Raw genomic sequence first — 24,841 nt, 5'->3', positions numbered from 1 at the left:
GTAAGATTTTGCTTGGAAAAAAAAGAAAGCCCTATTGATTGATTCCCAATTTTACATTTGAGGAACCAGGCATTCACTTGTTGGCATCTACCTCGCAAGTTTACAGAATCTTGAACTGCATGGAGTTAGAAAATCAATTTAGTTTAAACTTGAAGAAACGTAAAAGGCTTGTACTATTTTCTACCCAATACAAAAATTCGCTCTGCGGTATTCCTGTGGTCATCTTCTGTCTGCACAATTCCTTTCAGAGTGCTTCTTATTTGGGAGAATGCCCGTTCCATTACTGGAGGGTGATTTCAAAGATCAACTTTCTAGTAAGCCAGAGCAATACAGATCAAGTCTACTCTATTTTTGGTTATTTGAGGACAGCCATTATGTTCTCTTTTAGTGAGCCTTCTTATCCATTGGCCTCTTTCTGTAAAATGTTCTTGTCAACTAGCATGCATGTTTGGAATATCTTCTATGGAAGGGGTACTTTTATGTGCATAGTTGGCTGGAGCATGCAATAGATAGGATGGACAAAATCTCACCCCTGAGAATGTTGTAGTCTAAGGGGGCCTGACTCCATGGCTCCACACATTCATTTAGTAAAAACAAATGTAACACCAAGTACTATGCTCTAAGCTCTGGAAATCTGGAGTCTCAATGAAACACTTGCTTGAATCACAGAGAAAAATCCAGAACAACTTTTTGAGGAAAATCCTGGTCTTCCCATAAGTTTCCTTTAGGATATTCCACAAAAAGATTAATATGTAATATCTATCAAATTATTCATCTCCAACATCAACAGTAATGGCCTTAATGGTAGGAGTCGTTGACAACATCTCCCAATGTGAGTTTCACAGAGCACTGTTGGGGGGGGGGGGGAGTCAAATATGTTTGCAAAACAAGGCACAAACTTGGAAATTTGCCATATGCCTTAGCATTGTAAAGGCTTCTAGAAGGAAGCACTTTCTTTGACCACAAATCTCCCTCTTTTTTTTTTTTTTTTTTTTTGAGAATACTTATCAACATTCCATGGAACTGCTAGTGTGTATGGGAAATGCTGACCTAAAAATCATGCTTCCCAAATGTGGCTGATTATCACACTCACTTGGGACACCTTATAATACAGAGCCCTCTGGTCTCACACCAGAGCTGCTGAGTCAGATTCTCTCAGACTGAAGAAAAGTTCAAGAAGCTTCCTGATTAATTGGATTTAATTGGATTGTTAGTCTGGTATGAGGCCACAGATCCAAGGGATATGGGATTATCTCCATCCTTCTAAGTTGTAACTTTGCTTCATGACTTTAGCCCCTTGCAAAACATCCTTTCATACTTGAGTATAGTGAGGTTTGCTATGTGAAACAAACATGTGCAAACTGCTTCCAAATTTGCTGTGAGATCAAATATCATTATGTCATTTCTATTTCTATAAGTTCTCACACTTGAAATTACTTTAATATTAAGCATCTATCAAATTATTAATCTTTAGCACTTAATCATAAAAGCTATATAATATTACTTTGTGCCCAGACTGCCAGGGAGTTCAACAAAATTTCATGTTTGCTTAGAGCAAATAAACCAAATCTCATAGTTAGCATATATTCTCCTCCTTATGGCACTGATTTTCTATTTCTATTTTATTATTTATTATATTATTAAAAATCATACAATTTTAGGAAATGGATGAAGAGAAAATTAATGCCAGTTCATTACCTAAGAGCCAGGACATATCAGGAAAAATGTTGAACTCTGTGAGTAAAGGAACAAAAAGTTCTCAAGGCAGGAGAGTGATATGAATTCCCAGCCTAGACCATTGATGTTAAGGTACCTGGCTTAACCTTAAGGCAGCATCCTCTGCCTCCATAACCTTATAAATTGTAAATTGTAAACTGTAATCATGGCAGTTGCCAGCCAGGCCCCAGTGACCTCTCGGATTTCTAAGTCACATTTTACTTTCATTTGTATTGTTCAGGCACAGTAGCTCTCATATTTGAGAAGTGGATGCTTCAGAATAGTCTTTCTTCTCTGTACTAATGAAAATAAAGCATCTGTCATGATTTCTGAATCTTTTAAATCTTTAATTCTCCAAATTATTCTCAGAAAATTGTCTTAGTGAGATGGGTTATTGTACAGTTAGAATTTATTGGTTGATTTATTGAGTACTCTGTGGTTTGATGTATTTTTCCTCCACCTAATAGGAGGGAAGATGGTTCTCTGTGGGGTTTCTCACCACATCTAACCCAGTGGTGACTGCTGAAGTTAATCTACTGTGCCTCAGACTGATTTGCTATGAAATTATTTATGCTGGGATCTGAAAAAAACAAAAAAAACAAAATCTACTGTGTACCTTCTATTAAAGGGGGTGGTGGTAATTAACCTTCAGAGAATACATGAACATTTGACCAAAAAAAAAAAAAAAAGCAACAAATCAAAGCATAGTAAAGTAATAAATACATAGTGAAATAGTAAAAAGTCCTCTAGGGAAAAGATGCTCCAAAATTTCTTACCAACTTGCTTTCATGTGTTCTTATCTTGATTGAAAGGTGTTGCCACTCCTAATGAACATGAGAAAGCAATGTTCTCAATATAGGTTGACTTTTCCCCCAACCGCACGTCACCAGTGAGCGCAATAAGCCAAGAGAAACGGGAAGCCAGGCTAATCTTCTCTATATTCATTTCATAGCTCAGGTTTTGCATAAAGGAAATGTTCAATAAATGTTTGTTTGACTTGATCCATCCTGCCAGTAGTATCAGCTGTTTCCTACACACATAATTACTTTAAAATATTTCTTGAACCTTTTACATAATGTTATGAATTCAATAGGAAGAGCCAAGTTTTTGTTTTTCTATTCACAGGACAGAAGAAAGGCAGTTCTGGATTGGATTTAATAAAAGAAACCCACTGAATGCTGGCTCCTGGGAGTGGTCTGATGGGACTCCTGTAAGTTTTTCCAAACTGAAGAAAAGGAAATGAATTCAAAACAGGTGGCCCTGGAACACCTTGGTAAACCAGCCAACAGAAACTGGAAATAATGACTATATTTCCTGTGACTCAGACCCAGATCGAAAACTGCACCAGATCTCAGTACCATTAGAGTAATTTCTGCAAAGTCCTGGGAAACCTTTACTAGCCACATAGATCTGAGGCCAACTGTAGGATCTTATCCTGGAAAGGGATCAAAGATCTCTGAAATGTCCCCAGACTATCTCCCATGTGAAGTCTCAAGAAAGAAGCAACCATTGTTTAAAATAATATGAGGCTTTCTTTACCCCACCCTCCCTCTCTGGCTTAGTACCTAATTATATGAATGTAGGACCCAAGTCCAGATTACAATGGAAAAAAACCATTTCAGTTTATCTCTAAAAGGACAGAAATGCCACACTTAGAAATACCATCTCCTCAACCAGAGCAAGTTATTCAGAAAGAAAAAATAATACTTTGCTTTTCATTCAGCCTCATGCTTGTAAAATCCTCTGTGAAGGAAAGAAAGAAGAAACTCCTCCCTATTACATTTTTTTTCAGGCGCAATGAGGAAGTCTCACATTTCCCTCAAGATGATAGGGAAAAAATGGAAGCAGTAGCCCAGATTGAAATGGGATTCATCTGAGGCCCATGCAAAATCAAGTTATTCAGTTTCACCTGTGAAATGGGGCTACTAGCAAGAGTCGGCAGTGAGCATTTAATGCAGCTGCTATTTACTGAACCTGAATTATGTTCCAAACACTGGGTTGAATGTGCCACAGCATGATCTCATTTCCCCTTATGATGATTCAGTGCAGTGGTTATTAGAATGCTTAAATAGTTTGCCTAAAATAATGCTTCAGAGAGCCAGGATTTGTACACACGTTGTCTGCCTCCAAAGCTATGATGTTATAATGTCTCCCAGTTGGCCAAACTTTGACGTAGTAAAGATCAATAGAGAAATAAGATCTCTAGCCCCACTAGAGAAAATCTGTGGCAAGGAAAGGATCTGTGGAAAACTCTATGTGGGAAACAAAAATAATAAGGCCACGCTAGTTAAACATATATATATATATATAACGTATTTTCACCTCAGTGCTGCTTCTCTGAGAAGGATATCGGGACCAGAGAGTAGGAAGAGATCTTAGAAATCACGCAGCCCCACCCATCTATTTTGCTGTCAAAGAAACTGAGGCCCAGAGAGTGGAAGGAACTTAGCAGAGTCCGCCTGCTACATAAATGGCAGCCACCACATGGCACACTTGGGTGATTAATGTCAATGTGGCACTTGAAAAATTAAATGTGCCGTGTAGAGGTTGAGAATGCTTCCTTTTGTTTTAGTAAAGCAGTCTTATTAGTAATAGCGAGGAACAATTTGGTTCAGAATAAATGAGATAAAGCCATGAAGCAGTGCACTGAGTTCCTCACCACCACTCCCTACTAGACAAAACAAATATTCAAATGCACACCATTGCCTGAATCTGAGCTTACATACATGGAAGCTAGATGAGTTATTGTGTGATTGTGTACATGTTTGAAGAGGAGTATTACGTTTCAAACATCCTCTTTTTCCCAAATTTTTGCTCCAGTTTTACTTGTGGTCCATCCATTCTTCCGTCAGGTAGCCATTAAATCATTGAGAAGAATGAATCTTTACTTCATATCCCTATACACGATCATTCATGAAAAGTGTGGATCGTTTCCCAATTAAAGCCAGTGATGAATTAAAATTTAGTGACTGAAGACGAAAAGCTTAGCATACATGCAAAAGAATCTACATCACAGAAGGGACTCAAATCTGACAGATCAGAGCCTTTCAGAAGTTTACCCAGGGTCCCAGGACAAGCCTATTGCAGCCAGTGAGACAACAGTACAACCTCAGAAGGGAGCATGCACCTGATTTGTTCTCTCTGGAGAAAGGAATAGCATGCTTCTTTTTAGGAAAAAAGCATCCTTAAGGAAAAATGCTAATTTGGTTAGCTTGTTCTTTGCAAATGTGGGACAATCTTTAAATGCAATCTTTTTTTTTTTTTATTTTTTTTAACGTTTATTTATTTTTGAGACAGAGAGAGACAGAGCATGAACGGGGAAGGGTCAGAGAGAGGGAGACACAGAATCTGAAACAGGCTCCAGGCTCTGAGCTGTCAGCACAGAGCCGATGCGGGGCTCGAACTCACGGACCACAAGATCATGACCTGAGCCGAAGTTGGCCGCTTAACCGACTGAGCCACCCAGGCGCCCCTAAATGCAATCTTATCCAGACATTTCTTAAGCTTCCTCCAGAAGCCTATTGTGATTTATTTACAGAGAAACTTTTTGTGGGGGATCATCATTAAGAAATAATGAACTTGATCTGCTGCAGGTTGTCTCTTCATTTTTAGACAATACTTATTTTGGAGAAGATGCAAGAAATTGTGCTATTTATAAAGCAAATAAAACATTGCTGCCCTTGCACTGTGGTTCCAAACGTGAATGGATATGCAAGATTCCAAGAGGTAAAAATAGTTATAAGATATTTACTATGTGTTTGCTTTCTAATAATCCATAGCACTTTTCCAAGTGAAGAGTTACAGAAATCTAAAATGTAAGCATCCTGGTCTACAGTACCAACAACCCTCGTGATGAACCAAATTGCACGAGTTGAGCAAAGGATGCATCGTAGGGGAATGAGAAAAGGTGACACCACGGCAGTACGCTAATTTAGTTAATGGGAAACAAAGATAACCAACTGTATTGTGGAATATGATATTTTTCAAGTACAGTCTGGAAGAAATGTCACTGTGACATGACAAGCAAACCAAATCACTTGTCAAATGAGTAAGAGAAAACACCCGCCACAGTGTGTGCCACACAGTAGGCCCTTGACAAGTGCTCACATCCTTTCTTCTTTAATCAGAGGCCTCTCTTGAGCCTCCTTTTCAGGTTTGAGAACTAACCATATTTCAGACAGCACAAAAGTACCTGGTTTTTAAATGCTCTTTTAAAGAGCAAAGTCCAAGATGTTGTGTTTAGAGCTGAAGTACTTCAGAGTTGGCACACTTGTTAAGTAATGTCCCTCAAGGTGGCTTGTTTTCACTTTGCAGATGTGAGACCCAAGATTCCACCCTGGTACCAGTACGGTAAGAGCTATCCTGGCGGTTCTTCAATTTCTAACTACCTGCTATCATATACAATTACTGTATTATTACCGTCCTCCAATCGAGCCTCTCTTTTCTTATTTCAATCCAGAACTAATTTGCTCAAAGTAACTAATAATCAAATTAATAAAAGTCATTAAATATGATTAAAGATTAGTATTATAGCTTAACACTCTTTTCATGACATGTGACTTTAAAATATGCATTTATCCCAGACCTTGGAATACAAATGTAGTTTTCTTATCTATACCAAGGAAATTAAGCAAATTATATGCTGAGTTATGTGTATGTAAAAATATTTATGTATATGTAAACGCACACATTGTTTTTAATGCTAAGCAACTGAATTACAAATTTGGGGTCGATCATAACATATCCTATTAAGTCTGCATTATATCAGTCAATAGTTTTTGCATGATTTGCATTGGTTTTTGTTTTTTTGGTCTTGTTGTTTTTCAGATGCACCCTGGCTCTTTTATCAGGATGCAGAGTATCTTTTTCATACCTATGCTGCAGAATGGTCCTCCTTTGAGTTTGTCTGTGGCTGGCTACGTGGTGATCTTCTCACAATTCATTCTGCACATGAGCAAGAATTTATCCTCAGGAAAATAAGAGCGGTATTTCAGTATAATTAACCATGAGAGATTCAGAGCTTAGCCCCTTCTTCAGTCTTTGGGAGGATTTTTTTTTTTATTTCAGACATTTATTTAAGTTTCATTAAAAGCCACAGGTTTTTTAAGAATTGTTTTCCTTTTTCGTATAGGGATTAAGAGAAAATAATGGAAACACAGGCTTACTATGTTGGTCATCATATCACTTTTCTTGATTCTTAGTAGCATCAGTATGAGTAAGTAGGGCTTTATTGTTTTAGTGAGGGTCATTCAGTCATTCTGGACATATTTATTCGGAGTCTACTCTTTGAAGGACTTGGGCTCTATCAGTGATTAAAACAGACCAAAATTCCTGCCCTTGTGAAGCTTATAATCTAGTCTGAGAAGAAAGACCATAATCAATATAAGCACATAGCATTAGAAAATAGTTTAGAAAAAGACAAATAGATAAATGGAATGGGAGAAAATAAAGCACAAATGAGAGACATGGTATACTGGGGAGAGGGTGGGGAGAGCACATGGCTGATTTAAAGTTCTGAATTTTACTTACAAGAGTACAATATTTATAAGACTCTAAAGACTCAATATTCAGAAAACGATAGGGAGTGGTTTTCCATTTCAATGTAAAACAAAGACTTAGACAATCTTTGAGGAGCCAGGCTAATTGGAAAGGCATCCAAAACCTGTTAAATAATGAAACAGACTGCCAGGAATAGTATATGTTTTCCTTGTGTTTCTTCACCAAGCATTTATTAAGGTAAGTGTTTATTAAGTATTTTTTAAGTATTACTTATTAAGTATTTATTAAGGTAAGTGTCGGGGATTGTGATATTTGTCAAAGACATAATGTCAAGAAAACAAAAATGAGATACAGACTCTGTTTTTAAAAAAAACTTGGGGCGCCTGGGTGGCTCAGTCGGTTAAGCGGCCGACTTCGGCTCAGGTCGTGATCTCGCGGTCTGTGAGTTCGAGCCCCGCGTCGGGCTCTGTGCTGACAGCTCAGTGCCTGGAGCATGTTTCAGATTCTGTGTCTCCCTCTCTCTCACCCTCCCCTGTTCATGCTCTGTCTCTCCCTGTCTCAAAAATAAATAAAACGTTAAAAAAATAAATAAATAAATAAATAAAACTGGAAGTAATAATAAGTGAAAAGGGAGCAATATGTAGAAATTACCAAGGGGACATTAAGGGGAGAAACCTCACTCCCAGTTTTCCTTAGGAAATCTTTGAAAGTAAGGAAAAGACTTTTTTTCTTTTCCATAATTTAACATTATTTCATGATCACCAGGAATCCTTTGTTGAGCTATCATCTTTTCATATGTTTGTAAGTTGATTGTTAAAATGAAGCTCTATATTTAAAGCATCCTTGGGTTGTAAGAGAAATGTCTTCCCTTACAGCTCATGGAGCTTTTCCATTTCTATAATCCTGTTTGATGCACAGGAGCCTGTGAGGTGTACGTAGGTCAAGACCACTACTGATTTGTGATGGAAAAAGCTGAACAACAGGGATATTCGATGACAACCTCACAGTCCCACAGACTCAGTGATAGACCAATCGCTAGAACATGATGTTCCCCACTATTTTGTGCACTATTTTTACCACCTTTCCTCTCCCACAAATGGAACACTCAAGCCAAAACCATAATGTTAAGTATTAACATGATGTCATAAAATATGTTTGTTTCTTTAACAAGACAGCGGATTCCTGGTGGCAATAACAAGACATCAGGTCAATGTCTGAAAACCAATCCATCCTCTGACATGACAAAGTGTATGTCTCAAAGGGAACTGATATTTGGCCAGTACTTACTGTAACAGTGTCAGGCACTGTGCTAAGTATTAATGTTTAATGGCATTTAATCTTTCCAAGGACTATCTATGGGAAGTCTATTATTAGTACATTTTACAGATGAGGAAGCTGAAACTCCAAAGAGGTGAAGTAACTTGGTTACTTGCACAGCAGCTGAGTGGTGGAATCTGAAAGTGAACCCAGGCCATCTGACTTACGGTGTCATTTTAAAACCCTCTGCTTGCAGCAGAGCAGCGCCATGGGAGGGATATAAGCGCACAATGTCTTCATTATATTAAAATGCTAGTTCTAAAATCCGTCTCCAAAAGATGGTGCCAGCCCTGTCCCAGACATGAGCAATGAAAGACTTCTTTGATCTTTCCATTGAGCTTAGCTCTCCTGGAAACATCTGCAGGTCTTCTATCTTCACCTTTCCCTTAATTCAACCTCCCAATTATTAGTGTTTGGGAAGCCAGTGGGGATGGCAGAGTTAATACCTCCCATAGAAGGGAATAATAAAACCCATCGGTTTAGCTGTTTGAGAAGTCATACCTAGCTCTATGATACTAGTTGAGGGCTAAATCTAGTGTGATCTCAAACCACACAAACCTTATGGTATCTTATATGGCAAAACTGTTACCCAGCCTGAGACCATGTTGTTATAAATTGCCCTGTCAGTATCATGGGTGAGCGGCTGACTGATCTAACACCACAAAAGAAAACTACTGGATGGTATAAAATGTGCAGATTGAAAAAGGGGCAAGAGAGGTAAGGGGAAAGGGTATCAATTTAAAAAGAAGAAAACTATAGGTTTCCAAAACAGTTATTATTGCATAATATTGTGGCTGTGTTAGGCACTTTTTGGTGGTGGTGAGAGTAGTGGTATTTATGGTGACCATTTACAGTTCATGAGCGAGAAACTCCCTATCTACAAAGGTCCTACTACAAGGAGTCAGTTCAGAAGCTACTTTATTCCAGGATGGTGAACTAAACATGTCGAGGTCATACCACTCACTTTTGTGGCACACTCATCCTATTAGTGCAGGAAGAATCACAATACTAATTAAATATTTTTAATATTCCATATGTGTTGTATAGTTTCCCTAAAAGAGTAGTAACTTAGAAATGTGAAGAACAAAAATAACAATTGGAAAGTAAAAGAACTATTGAAAAAGAAAGCTGGATACAGTTTTTAAAATCTGAAGAATTTTTTTTTTACAGTGTTTCTATCTTGGAAATGTGGTTAGTCAGTATTTTCTCTTTGAATAACGGAATACCACAGGCATGATGAGAGTGAATTTTTGAGTACTTCTTTTTTGAACCATCTTGTTGGGTTAGATTAATGCCAAAAAAAAGCCATAGCACTGTGGGAATTGTTTAACATGAACTACTAGCCAAATAGTCCACTCAGCTAACATTTTATGCTGTGTTGTGCAATATTTGCATGTCAAAATTGAAATTTACTCTTATTTTTATAAGTTCATGTCTAAATACTTCTAACAAAAATATATCAAGTCTATTAGTCATCCACCAAAATATGATGTTTTAAAAACCTTAAAATAACTTGGTTTTGGTATTGATGGAAACATTTGAAGAGATGACAGGCTATTCTTCCTTGTATTATATTGTAGATTAATTACTTTGTAGATTATATTAGCTGGTGCTGTATTTTTTTATAAGTATTCTTCCCATATGATGCTATCTATAATGGCTGTCACAAAACATAGTTGATGTTATGAAATCTGTGGTCATATCACATTTCTTTATAGGAAAGAATATTAATAAGTCTTCTATTGTTGTGAATTTATACCTAAGCTAAAATTTAAAACATCTATTTTTCACCATGCATTTTTCGCCCTAGCTTCAAGCTTGTCCTTCTTGCTTGCAGCTCTATTCCGTATCCCAACAGGTTGTGGTGTGCCATATAGAGGATTACCATGCTGTAATTGAAGTGGTAATAAATATGTCACTTAAGATGCAGTAGGTATAATTTCTCTTTAGAGGTCCCTAATTGGGGCAGTGAACAATCAGCCTGTGATTTCCACTATTGTTGCATGTGAGACCTCTTTAGATTGAATGAAATTGTTGTGGTTCTCCCACTGAGTTCACAGCCAGTCTCAATGGACCCATTCCAAAGCTTGACAAAAGGAATCTAAATTCAGCATGTAAGAACATGTCCATGAAACAACACCTCAGGGACCCCAAATTATAGTTGCTCCATCTTACATTACTCTCAAATTGCTGATATAGCAGACAGCCACACTATTCAAGGAGTAAAAATAGCTGTTTATAAATTAGAATGTTAAGAGAGTTGTTAGGTTCTGTTGTATGATGACCCAAAATTCTGTGGGAAAAAAAATATATCTTAAGGTGTATTCTTCTCCAATTTTTACAGAAGAAATGAAGTGCAAATTTAAATATGCAATGCCTTCAAATTAACAGGCTTTTAGCTTAAAAATTAAGTTACATTTCACACACACACACACACACACTGAGCACACACACAATACAGTATATTGATTTAGAAGTCTTAGAGAAATTCTTACTGCCTCTTCCTCTTTTATAGTTAAAGAGGGAATTTCAATTTCCAGGGTCATCAGTCCAGTATTATATTTGCCATAATGTATGTACATGTCCATGCACACATGTGTGAACATGGGGTTTCATTTTAGACTTTAGTGTACTGGGATCTGTCTGATAAATAATGGTACAATATCATTAAAATATAGAAATAATTTTCTGATTGTGAAACACTGGAAGTTCTGTCAGATTCCTTTGTCCTATATTGTGTCTATTTAAATGGGGAGCATGCTATGACTCAGTTTAAAAGCTTAACAATCAGACTAATGCCAAAAATTCAAAATCTTTTTTACTATTGATGTCTTTGTGCCTTGATTGCTTTCAAACAGCATGGCACAGGCAGTAAACTTCTATAAACTGCTGAGATGATAAAACACTAAATTTTTAGGGAAAAAAAGGAGTCCTATTTTACTTTACAATATTACTTTTTAAAGCCCTCTTATTAAAGTTAGAAAATGTACTTTTAAATACATAGGGAAAGTTGTAAGAAAGATTTTCAATATTTGATTCCAATTTCCCTTCATAATGAGGAGAGAATATTTTAAGATAATGAATTTTCAGGTTCTCTGAAGATGCTAGGCCTAGTGTACTCTTCTTTAGATAATTGGGTAAAATACTAAAGAATAGAAAGCTATTAACAGCAACCCCATTAATCTTAATAGTGAAAAGGGAAAACAAGTAGAATAAACGCTGACATTGTCTTTCTTTTTTTTTTTTTTAATAGCTATCAAAGTATGGTATAAATTGGTGGATTGGACTTCAAGAAGAAAGAGCCAATGATGAATTTCGGTATGGACCTAGATCAATTTGCATTTTATTTTGTTTGACAGGTTTTATTTGCAGAATGATTGGACTAGATCTTAGTGATCAATTTGTTGAATAGCCTTCAAACATTATCTTTAACTCATAAATTTTCATTTCTCTAACCAAAGACATGAGTATTTTTTTAATTTAGTAAAACATTATGCCTTTAGTCCATACCCCAGAACTTCAAGAATGGTGTTTGGAGACTGGACATACAGAAAAAGAGAAGACCCTAAATTTTTCCATTTTCCTACAGCTGGAGAGATGGAACGCCAGTAACATACCAAAACTGGGACAAGGGAAGAGATGGATCTATGAATAATCAGAGCCAGAGATGTGGCTTCATTTCATCCCTAACAGGTTATTTTACTCATCCATTTTGGGGTTTATAATACAAACTGATAGTTTTCAGGAGGCTTGAAGTCTCCTTTTCATTGCATTAGTTCAGTGAAAAGGTTTTATTTGGCTAATTTGCTTTTTAGTTGAATGTGTTTCGTTTCATCAGTCTTAAGGTTTAAGGATGGTCATCCCTACAGTTAATTCCATGTGTTCATGTTCTTGAAAATGAATTACAACCAGATAAGTCATTCCTCATGAAGCAAAATGGCACCAGAAATAGGCCCATTGACACTGATCAAAAACATACCTGACAAATACTATTCTCTATAAAATGTCAATATGGGCTCATTTTTTAAAATTTTTTTTTCAACGTTTTTATTTAGTTTTGGGACAGAGAGAGACAGAGCATGAACGGGGGAGGGGCAGAGAGAGAGGGAAACACAGAATCGGAAACAGGCTCCAGGCTCCGAGCCATCAGCCCAGAGCCTGACGCAGGGCTCGAACTCACGGACCGCGAGATCGTGACCTGGCTGAAGTCAGACGCTTAACCGACTGCGCCACCCAGGCGCCCCAATATGGGCTCATTTTTAAAATCTCTTCTTAATATTCAGTTTATATTTGGCCAGAACTTTACCCTCTATGAAATTTACTTCCACTTTCCCATTTAAGAAAGATTTTCATTGAATTCAGTATTTTTTTAATGCCTGTCATTAACTGTTTCTTGCCATAGAATACCAACTGTCTCCAAGTTGGATTTAGAAATACATGTACGTTTAAGATGGGTGGGTTTTTTTTTAATTTATCAGTACAATGTTATTTGGGTTCATTGTCCACTCATATTCACCCCACTCTTTCTATCCTATAAAAGGTAATTATGTTCCTGACTCTTAACAGATTCATAGTGAACCTGTGCATCAAGGCAGGAGAGGGATAAGCACGGAAAGCAATCCTTGGTGGAAGGGTGTCTGCAGAGAAAGGAAAGGAAAAACCACGTTGTTAATCAGCTCTCTTTTGCCAGCAGGTGTCACAACAGCCTACAGAAAGGCTGTTTTGTGATTCTGGAAGACTAGCAGCTACTCTGCATTGAAAATAGCATGCCAGCCCCTCCTTCAAAATGCCTTTTTTTTTTTTTTTTTGGTTCATATCCCTCACTAGAAAACTGAAACCTGCCTTTGCAATTTACATGCATCCCTGCCCTATTCTGGGATTTATAACTTGAATGCTAATGAAATGCATTCTATAACCTTTACTCTGAAAATATAGCTCTTCTAAATTAAAATACATTTTACAGGAGGCTAAGGACTTTGGGATGTATCTTCCTGAGGGCATGTCTATGTGTGCCTGTTTTGTTTAAGGGTGCGTGTTGAAAAGTGCTTCTTTCTTAGAAGTTACAGAGTTAATTTTTCTACATTGTGTATTTTCTAAAGAATTAGAAATTAGAAATGATCATCTATTGTTTTAGAATCTTGTTTCTCTTTATATTGAAATTGAATATTTTAAAACAAAAATATTACTTTACATTCTTCTGTTAACCAAGTTAAATATTCTCAGCACTTTAATCAGTTCTGTGATTTCAACTGTAATATTTCAGTTAGTTGGGGCATTTTTTCTTTTTTTTGGCATTTGCGAAATTCCTACATTCTCAAATTAGAATTACTGATTTAGCACCCTGACCAGTTTGCTCTTGCCATGAGAGAACTCTGTTAGCAGTTTAGTCCAATTTCTAGATTTAAAAAATTATGATAAACCATTAGCAGTCATAAAAATGTGATACACAAAGAATGCTTACAAAGAGTCACCATTATTTCAGGTCATCTCTAACTCATTTACTCCTCCAGGACTCTGGGCTAGTGAAGAGTGTTCAGTTTCTATGCCTAGCATCTGTAAGCGAAAGAAGGTTTGGCTCATAGAGAAAGAGAAAGATATCCCAAAACAACATGGAACATGTCCCAAAGGATGGCTATATATTAACTATAAGGTAAACTCATTTTCAAAAAGTTGCCTGTGTTTCTCTCTTGTAGACATTTTAGAACGTAATTTTAAAAGTAGGTATGGCTTTGAAAAACCAGGAGTTGTCCACTGGACCTGGAATTTTTTTGTCACAGCTTTCAAGAGATTTGAGGTTTTCAAGGTAGGGGCAATCTCTTGGAATAAAGAAACAGCCTTGACACCACCCTTCATTTGTATACTGTTTTTGCTCACAATCCTTCATTGTGCTGTATAACTGTTTCATTAGGCGTGATGCATATGAATGTGTGTAACTGGGCCCTGCCCCCAAATGAGCTGTCAACTCCAGAGGGCACAGACTCCATCTTCCCTTTCTTTTGTGTCTTCCCTGCCCGGAGCTGGCATAGAGCTCTGCCCGCTGTGTGAATTGACCCACTAATAATGTCATCTTGAGCCTCATAAAGCTGGTGCTTCCGTGCAGAATTGAAATTTAAAAAAAAAAAAAAATTGCCAGTGGGGATATTGTAAACCAGATTTATTATTTCTGATAATGCCTCCAATTAAGGCCAAGAATTTTTCTCCACTCTATTATGTTTTATAATAAAATAACTTTAGAGGCCTTAGGTGTGGAAGTAATTAAAATGCATCCCAAAATATAAAAGTTTAATTCTTTGATAATGGAAAAACCCAAACTGTGTCATAATTTTATATGTTAATATGAAATTGCTCTTTGTTGACAGCCAGTTTTCAATCTGTATATTCAGTTATATTGGCAGAGCCTTCTCTCCTTTATGATCTTCCGTTCACTGTTAATTTGTGATATGGGGCCACTGGGATTTTACACGTATTTGTTGAACACTTACTACATATTTGGCACTGATTTTTTTAATTGTGGTAAAATCCACATAATATAGAATTTACCATCTTAACTAACCATTTTTAAGTGTTTAGTGAGGTAGTGTTAAGTATATTCACATTGTTGTGCAATGAATCTGCTGACCTTTTTCATCTTGTAAAACTGAAACCCTAAATCCAATAAACAACAACCCCTCATTTCCCCTCTCCCAGCCCCTGGCAACCATAATTCTGCTTTCTGTTTCTATTAATTTGACTACTTCAGACACTGAGGATAAGTAGAGTTGTACGTTATTTGATCTTTTGTGAGTGGGTTATTTCACTAAGCAGAACGTCCTCCAAGTTCATCCATGTTAGAGCATGTGTCAGAATTTCCTTCCTTTTTGAGACAATAATATTCCATTTTATGTATGTACCACATTTTGTTTTTCCACTCACCCACTGATGACATTTGGGTTTCTTCCACCTTGTGGCTAAGAGTTTTTGCTGGCTGATTTAAAAGATATTTCTTATTTTGTTCAATTCTTTAAATACACAGAATTATTATCCCATCCTATACACAAGAAGACCAAGACTGGTAACATTGTGTGCTTTTTCTGGAAGTTCACAGCAAATAAGTGTCAGGTTGAGAATCAACCTCAGGTTTTCTGACCTCCAGTCAAGTAGTCTTGTCTCTCCTACAGTTGCCACTTCATATAAGAATTCTTAAATTACTAGATCAGTTTAGCCCCATGATACAGTCAATCTGGTGGCACTGAGATATCTTCTAAAATATAGTGGTTTTCTAAAACTTTATATGGTATTGAGGTACATTTTTAATAGTCAATACTTTCTGCCTGATTCCTATTTTCCCAAACTATAAAATCTACCAGTTACAAGTAATTTATACATTTCAATATAAGAAACGTAGCAAGTATTCAATAGAACACTGAGTATAACTAAGTCTTTAATTAAAACCTTTGACAATTAGTTCTTTTTATAGCTATTCTATCGTGGTAAAATATATTTAAAATAAAATATGCCATTTTTACCATTTTAAATGTACAATTCAGTGGCAATAATTACATTCACAATGTTATTCAACCATCCCCTTTATTTCTAAAATTTATCATCATCCCAAACAGAAACCCTGTAACTATTAAGCAATAACTCCCAATTCCCCATTCCTCCAGCCATGGTAAGTTCTAATCTGTTTCCTATGTCTATGAATTTGCCTGTCTAGATATTTCATGTAAGTGAATTTATACAATATTTGTCCTTTTTTTTCTGGCTTATTTCTCTTTGAATAATGCTTTCACTGTTTATCCATATTATAATGTGTATCAGAACTTCATCCCTCTTTATGACTAACTAATATTCCACACCACATTTTGTTTTGCCATTCATCTGTTGATGGCCTTGGGTTGTTTCCACGTTTTGGTTATTGTTAATAAATTTTCAATGACCATTGGCATACAGGTATCTGCTGGAGTCCCTGTTTTCACTTCTTTTGGATATACACCTAGGAATGGAATTGCTACATCATGTACTAATTCTGTGTTTAACTTTTTGAAGAACCAGCAAAATGTTTTTCACATACATGGCTGAACCATTTTACAAGCCTGCTAGCAACGTATGCTAGCAATTTCTCCACATCCTTAACAACACTTGTTATTAGCTATCTTTTTGCATGCATCCTAGTGCATGTCTAGAGTTAATCTCATTATGGTTTGATTTACATTTGCCTAATGGCTAAGGATGTTGAGTGTCTTTTCATGTGCTTATTGACCATTTGTATATTGCCTTTGGAAAACATGTCTATTCAAGTCCTTTGTTTTCATTTGGGTTGTCTTTCTATTGTTGAGTTGTAGGAGTTCTTTATATATTCTAGAAATTAAGCCCCTATCAGATACATGTTTTGCAAGTATTTTCTCCCATTCTGTAGGTTGCCTTTTCTAATGTCTTTTGATGCACAACAGTTTTAATTTTAATGAAGTCCAATTTATCTAATTTCTCTTTTTACTCATGTTTTTGGTGTCATAGCTAAAAATAGTTTGCCAAACCCAAGGTCATTAAAATTTACTTCTTACGTTTCTTCCTAGAACTTTATGGTTTTAGCTCTTAAGGTTTTGGTCCATTTTTAGTTAATTTTTCTACCTTGCAACTATTAAAACAGATGCATCCTGGAGTGCTCTATATGGGACAGACACAAAGGAATGCATATCTTGTCTCAAAGCCACATTTTCGATGCAGACAGTGAGCAACCCCAAAGCATGCGGACAACTGTTCCAGTTACTAATCATAACTTCTCCCATGTACAAAGGAGGGTATTTTAAGGAAATTAACAGCAAATCAGATCCTTGGCACTAGAGAAATAATTCTTAGAAACTCTCAATATTTGTTTTTGGTTCAGCCCTTGGCTATTATCCTCCCCCCAAACTTCTTTATCTGCACAGCTTAACTCTAGTCGATGTTTTCTCCTGTGTAAACATATTGAGTATATATGTACAGAGGCATGGTAGCAGTAACCGGAAAACAGACCCAGGGCAACAGAGTAAGTGAATACTTCCTTTGAAAGGAATAGAGGGGAGTGAGTAAAGCACAAACACATACATGAGAGGAGAAAGGCTTTCTGAAGCAGGATTGGAGCAGGATTAAAACATCCCTGTGTAGCTCAAAGTTAAAAAAAAAAAACTTTATTGATAACTAACAGTTAGATTAGTGGTTCACAGCCCTGATCAAATATTTAGAATTGCCATGTTAGCTTTTTAAAAATGTCAAGGTGCAGGTGACATCCTAAAGATTCTGATTTAATTGATCTGCATTGGATCTAAGCATCAGTGTTTTTTAAAAGTTCCCTTGGTTATTCTAATGCACAGCCAATATTTGCCCAGCAATAGCAGAGCTGCACGACTTAGTCTTTGAATCATTCAGAGGAATTGACTAATAAAGATACTGTCACAGCAGGCTTCCTAAGAAAGGATCTTTTACAGAGTAATGTTACAGGGTGCTCAAGTGTCCCCACCCATCACACCTTCCTTTGCATAGTAATGTCTAAAATCACTGGAGTCTCACTCCTTTGCCTTGACTCTTTATTTTGTAATTTTCTTTATTTCTGAGATTGCCTCATTTGTCATGTACGCCTTGGAATAAGTGGGCTTATCAGATCATTAGAAAAGCTGGCAATAGGAGGATTGATAATGGAGAGGAGGAGAGCCCTGTGGGGATGGCTTCCCTGATTAACAAAGTTACGGAAGGAAAACTGGGAGATAGCAATGACAGACATTACTCACTTCACAGTTCTGAATGAGCATCGATATGTTATATCTCATTAAATTTTGCTTCTTGTTTGTCAATTTTCTATGGCTCATTTTTATTGGTTATCTCTAAGAAAAAAAAATCTAGTTGGTTGACTATCCACCTATAAGAGGCTTGTTTGTTTGTTTGTTTAACTTTTATTTGCATTTATTTTATGCAGAATTAACTCCCAGCCCATTAGTTTTTGTGTCTTCACTTTCTTCTGGGATATCTTTTTCTTTTGTGCAACCTCCTCTTCTGGTTTAGAAACAAACAATCTGCTCTTTTTCAATAAGGATCATCTCAGTGTGGCAGGGAGAGCTCATGTACGGGTTCATCCATGAGCCCTGTAAGTTCTATGCCACATCTTGGGGGCTTTGTTCGCCTGGATGTGCTCAATGACAAGAGAATCTACATCTAAACCCTTAAGTTCAGCATTCCTCTCTGCATTTTTAAGCATGTGCAGCAAAAATTCTTTTTTGGGCCACTGGCCCTGTGTCCAGCCCCACTGTTTGGCCTGGGCACACCTACCAACTCCACAACTGTAGCATCGGAATTGAACACATTGCTTCTGCAAATACTTTTCAGATACTTGGTGGCTTTTCAGATATGCATACCCTTGATGGGCTGGGCAGTTTCATGTGTGTTCTTAAAGTGAACATGAATATTTGAGCCTCTTGATTTGCATGATTTTGTCAGATTGTCTGGGTCAAGTGAATAGTCAACCATTTTCAAAGATCACCTCAGGCAGCTTACAGGAAGAGGAAGTCACCTTTAAGAGTTTTAAAACTGATGGGGCGCCTGGGTGGCGCAGTCGGTTAAGCGTCCGACTTCAGCCAGGTCACGATCTCACGGTCTGTGAGTTTGAGCCCCGTGTCAGGCTCTGGGCTGATGGCTCAGAGCCTGGAGCCTGTTTCCGATTCTGTGCCTCCCACTCTCTCTGCCCCTCCCCCCGTTCATGCTCTGTCTCTCTCTGTCCCAAAAATAAATAAAAACGCTGAAAAAAAAATTAAAAAAAAAAAACAAAAAACTGAGATACCAGAAGTTAAGCATCTTTTCTAATGTTTTATAAATTATTTTCTCTGTGTTTGATGATATATGAGTCCTGACCTGGGATTACTTCCAGAAGAGTGAGTCATCGAAGATACTTGTCACAGCAGAGCTATAGGCAGGAAAAATGCTAAGTGTGCATGTGCTTGTGTTTATATTAGATTAATTCTTATCCTTCCACTCACACATCTTTATCCAGGGATCTGGGTCGAGTACTAATGCCTGCTTTGCACCATCTACTTTGAAATTAGCCAAAATTTGATTTCATGCACAACATAGCTTTTCCTTTAAAAAAACACTCTCTTAATTATTAATATTATTAGCACTTTATTCATTCATTCACTTAGTATATTGGATGTTGGTAATTTTATGGTGAGGGAAAACAAACAAAATCCCTTCTCTTTTGGAGCTTACAGACTAGAGAGGAAACAAACATTAGTAAATCACTCGGGAAAAGACCTCTAATTTATAACTGTGACACATATGATGAAGAAGACTTACATAGTTCTATTAAACTATATAACAGGAGAACATGACTGACGTAGTCAGAAGGACAGGAAACATTAAAAGCAGGGGAGTATAGCATGTGCTAAGGTCCTGTGGTGAGAGGGGGTGTAATCTATTGAAGAAACTAAAGGAAGCATAAAGAACTAGAATGTGAAAAGTGAAATAAAAAAGAGTTTCTGGTTTTTATCCTAAGAACAATGAGAAATGCCTCAAGGGTTTTACCTAAAGAAGGACATGATCAGGAATGAGTTTTGGAAAAGAATCATTCATGCTGCAATGGCAAAGACAGACTGGAGAGAGGCAAGGATGATGAAGGTTCTAAGAGTGGTTGGGAAGCTATTGTAATAATCCAAGGTAAGATAGTGAAGGCAGAGACTGTGAGGCAGTAGGAATGGGGGAAGGACATTGAGAAATGGGATGTCCAAATGGTAGATTGAAGAGGGGCTGGGGTGGGAAGGTGAGGAGACTCCCAGGTTTCAGGCTTATACAAATGTATGACTGACTTTGCCATTCAATGTCAGTAAGAATACTGGAAAAGGACCAAGTTTGGGGGAAAGATCATAAATTCCATTTTCAAGTTTTGAACTGGAAATGATTTTAAGGTAAGAATTTTGTATTCAAAACTCATTTGGATTACAGTAGGGTATCCTTCATTCACAGTAATAATAAGAGATGCCTTAACCTTGATCACATTTTGCAAATTAGTAAGTAAATAAACAATTTAAAAGTGCTGTACGTCTTATTGCTGCTTTGCTTTAATTACTAATGACAACCATTTCAAAGTGTGGTAGTAATTTTTTTTGAAACAATGAAGTGTGGTAATAGGAGGCTACACTCTCATACTCCAGCTAGTAAATCTTGGCTGAGGCAAATGTGGGGGGTTGGATGAGTTGGGGGATGGGATAGGGGGCATGTGTGTGTGTGTTTTCTAGAAAGATTTATTGAGCTAACTAAACCAATGAGGTTCATTGGTATTTATGAATGGTTCATTAGTGTGACTATCTGAACGCAAGGTGAATTCACATTAAATGATAAGACTGCCTAATAATTAGTGTGTGCCACTGTTTGGAATTTGTAATTAGAGAGAAGAGACAAAATGAAAGGAAATAGATAAAAGAATAGTTGCTATAAAATTAAAATCCTTTAAAGCCAATTCCATTTCTTTGTGAAGCAAACAAGGTGACGAGGACCAGAAGAATTGAAAATGTATTTCCTCTCTTATTTGGTAATTCAACTTCAGGCTACATCAGGATTTCTAGTTTTTATCCTAAGAACAGTGGAAAATCCCTTATAGTTTTTAGATTTTGATTTTGATTTTTTTGGAAAATCCCTAATAGTTTTAAACTAAAGAGTGACACGATTAGGATCAAGTTCTGAAAGGAATTACCTGGGCACTATTGACATTTGGGGCTGAATAATTCTTTGTTATGAGGGGCTGACCTGTGCATTATAGACTGCTTAATAGCATCCTTATACCCTACCCACCAGATTCCAATAGCAAAGCTCCCACATCAAGCTGTGACAATCAAAAATGTCTCCATAGATTATTGAATGCTGCCCTTTGAGAACCATTGGACTAAATCTAGAATGCCTGAGAATGTTGTTTGACAACTATTTTGGGGTCTATTGGCTTTTATAATGTTCCATAAATATTTATTGGGGACCTTCTTTGTTGTGATGTTCAAAAAAAAGCAACATTTAGTCTCTGCTTTTTAATGAGTTTATGATGATGGGAAAGGATGGGGGACTGACAAATATAGAAATTAAAGAATGAGGAAGGATGTCATTCCAAAAGGGGATGAGGAAGGATGCTCTCTCAAGTGCAGGCTTCCACACTTGCCTAGAATTATCTTGTAACTGGGATTTTCTGGGTGGTGAGATCTTGAGATCTAACCTATCAATGACCAGGGTTGCCTATGTTCATTGACAAGAGAATATTCAACACAGAATATTCTTTGCATACAGTTTCTCCTGACATCTCTGCAACATTGCCTGATCCACTATAGCCTTTCTTTTCTATCTCTCTCTCCCCTGACTCCACCTGGCCCTATTAACATGTTTAAATTTCACTGAGCTTTGGTTGCGGATGGGTGGTGTCTTCAACACTACCTGACCTGTGCAGTGGTTATTGTTCCATTTCTCGCTCCATAATGAGTAGCCCTGCCATGCCACAGACATGATTCTCTCATGAGTAAAAATCAGCCCTCACTGCAAAATCCCATAGCCTTCTTTTTGTGTCCCATTGACAGTGCTGGCCACCGTCCCACCTATTTCTTCTCCCTAGGTTTCTTTGGTCTTGCCCTTGCTTCTTTCCCAACTGGGCTCATTTTTTTCTTTTCTGGCTCTTCCTCGTGGACTTACAAACCACATAGCTAACTCAAGTAATTAGTGAATTTAAGTCCCTGTTGTGGTTTGATTTCCCAGTATTCCTCTCTCACTTAAAGTGAGGAAATGTATTTGTAAATAAAATTGAACTAAGCTATTAATTGCTACCTACAGGATTTTTAAAAATTAAAACCACACTACAGGCTGGCTCCTTTTTAAAAGGAATACTGTTTTTCATTGAGCAAAAGACATCGTTCTGATACCTTACAGAAAAAAACACATCCTTGTTTCTGTTCCTACCTGATACAAATGCATGCAAGATATTGACTTACCCTAAAAGCTGGTCTTCTGTTTTACTCTCCTATCTTTGGAGGAGCTCAAAGAAAAAAAAATGAGTCATTTCTGCTCAAGAAAATTATAAAGAATTCTAAAGACTGATCCTCAGTGTCTTTGGAAGGTTTTTAACTCATTAAGAAAAATATGGAAATGAATGCTTTTTTGGACATTTTTTTAAAGTGCCTTTTGGTGAAAATCCCCAAAGACCCAAGGGATTGGAAGAACTGGACATCAGCTCAAGATTTCTGTGTTGAAGAAGGGGGCACACTGGTCGCCATTGAAAATGAGGTGGAGCAAGGTAGAGTATTCAATATTCAGTCGGGCAAAAATAACCATTTTTATTTCAATATCTATTAAAATGGGGGCACCTGAGTGGCTCAGTTGGTTAAGCGTCCAACTCTTGATTTCAGCTCAGGTCATGATCTCACAGTTTGTAAGATAGAGCCCTGGATCTGGCTCTGTGCTAACAGTGCTTGGGATTCTCTCTCCCCCTGTCTCTCTACCTCTCCCCCACTCGCCTTTTCTCTCTCAAAATAAATAAATAAACTTTAAAAATGTCCCCCCAGGGGCGCCTGGGTGGCTCAGTCGGTTAAGCGGCTGACTTCGGCTCAGGTCATGATCTCGCGGTCCATGAGTTCGAGCCCCACGTCGGGCTCTGTGCTGACAGCTCGGAGCCTGGAGCCTGTTTCAGATTCTGTGTCTCCCCCTCTCTCTGACCCTCCCCCATTCATGCTCTGTCTCTCTCTGTCTCAAAAATAAATAAACGTTGAAAAAAATTTTTTTTTAAAAATTAAAAATAAAAAAAAAAAAAAAATGTCCCCCCAAAATGCTAACATTTCCAAATCAACATCATATGTATTATATAGCTGATGACACATACATTTTCAGTTTGACCTATAAGGTTTATATCATGACATCTGTAAAAGTTAGTACATTGCATTGCTTATAAACTGCTGATTTTTGAAGACTTTTGTCTCCCCAGTAATAGTGGAAAAAATAGGGCAGATTTATGATCTTTATTGCAAAATGGCTGAAATAATCTGAGGTACACTCTATAATAACTGCATGGTATAATTTTTAGATCCCTTTAGATTTACCTGTACACCTTTATTTGATATTTAGGCAATTGTATACTTCAGTTTAAGTAGAGTTGATAAATCTTCTTTTGTTTAGAAAGGCATTGAATGAACACTGGAAATAGTTTTGTTAATGATATGATGAAATCCCAGGCTTAGCTAGCTAATGTCTATCAATTAAACTGAAACAAAAGTGAAAGAGACTGCATTACCTTAGTAAGAACAAATTCCTACAATTGATTCATAATTAAGTTTTGCTGTCATTTAAATAAAATCATAGCTACAAACAGAATTCGATGATTACCCAAATGGTTTATATGGTATTAAATTTGATAATGTATTTCTATTTTTTAGCTTTCATTACTATGAATCTTTTTGGCCAGACCACTAATGTGTGGATAGGGTTACAAAATGGTAATTATGAAAAATGGCTAAATGGAAAGTCTGTGGCATATTCTAACTGGGCTCCATTTGATATAAATGTAAGTTTTCAGATTTAATTTTTAGAAAAAAATTTTAGCAAGAGATCCTATTTAATACTTAGTAAAGTGTTCTTTTACTTCCTATACTTTATAGGCATAAATTTTATTAGTCTGTTATTATATTAATTTTTAATAATGTAATTATGTCATTTTCATGTGTTCTATAAATGATATTACTTATCACAATAATTATTTACTTGTCAGGTTATGAAGTGATCTGTGAACAGGTTTATTAAATGCAAATAAAGGGATAATAGTGCTTGAATTTTTAAATTGTCCTTAATAAAAATTTCAGTGTTATAATAATGTTATATGTTTCCATTTTTTTTTGGAAAACATATGTATCTTTTTAAAGATTCCAAGTCATAACATCACTGAAGTTCAAAAACACATTCCTCTCTGTGCCTTGCTGTCGAGTAATCCTAATTTTCATTTCACTGGAAAATGGTATTTTGAAGACTGTGGAAAAGAAGGTCATGGGTTTGTTTGTGAAAAAATGCAGGGTAAGAAATATTTGCTTTTTTATTCCTTTCATCTCTATGACCCACTCTTCTCTTCCATATTTGTTTTACACACTGTATAACTGTCATTTTCATAGCTAACAGTGTCAGGCACTTACTTTTTGAGCTTTATATATATTTGCTCATTTAATCTCTACTACCCCAGGATTATGGCCTTTAGTGGGATTCTAAAGACTACAGAGACCATCTGAGAGATGACCAAGTTTATGCATCCATTTTAGCCCTATTAAGTGGCTTTACTGCTTTCTTCTGAGTTTATGTG

At 36.7% G+C, this 24,841-nt stretch overlaps 1 protein-coding gene and 1 pseudogene across 3 annotated transcripts in view; one reads left to right on the top strand and one right to left on the bottom strand.

Moving 5' to 3' along the window:
* PLA2R1 (phospholipase A2 receptor 1) overlaps positions 1 to 24,841 on the top strand; it is a 119,502-nt gene that overhangs the window by 77,938 nt on the left and 16,723 nt on the right. For all 3 annotated transcript variants that reach the window (XM_015082931.3, XM_027055659.2, XM_027055660.2), the window contains exons 14-23: positions 2,842 to 2,926; positions 5,310 to 5,442; positions 6,031 to 6,066; positions 6,544 to 6,701; positions 11,786 to 11,850; positions 12,122 to 12,225; positions 14,043 to 14,182; positions 22,681 to 22,798; positions 23,931 to 24,058; positions 24,414 to 24,561. In XM_015082931.3, coding sequence (XP_014938417.2) covers positions 2,842 to 2,926; positions 5,310 to 5,442; positions 6,031 to 6,066; positions 6,544 to 6,701; positions 11,786 to 11,850; positions 12,122 to 12,225; positions 14,043 to 14,182; positions 22,681 to 22,798; positions 23,931 to 24,058; positions 24,414 to 24,561 — 1,115 coding nt within the window. The remainder of the gene's footprint in view (positions 1 to 2,841; positions 2,927 to 5,309; positions 5,443 to 6,030; positions 6,067 to 6,543; positions 6,702 to 11,785; positions 11,851 to 12,121; positions 12,226 to 14,042; positions 14,183 to 22,680; positions 22,799 to 23,930; positions 24,059 to 24,413; positions 24,562 to 24,841) is intronic.
* Positions 18,336 to 19,056, bottom strand: LOC106984823 (60S ribosomal protein L17-like; annotated as a pseudogene).

This window comes from Acinonyx jubatus, chromosome C1 (assembly GCF_027475565.1).
Source record: "Acinonyx jubatus isolate Ajub_Pintada_27869175 chromosome C1, VMU_Ajub_asm_v1.0, whole genome shotgun sequence".
NCBI lineage: Eukaryota > Metazoa > Chordata > Mammalia > Carnivora > Felidae > Acinonyx > Acinonyx jubatus.
The sequence above is the reverse complement of the archived record's forward strand: the minus strand, read 5'-3'. Positions and strand labels throughout refer to the sequence as shown.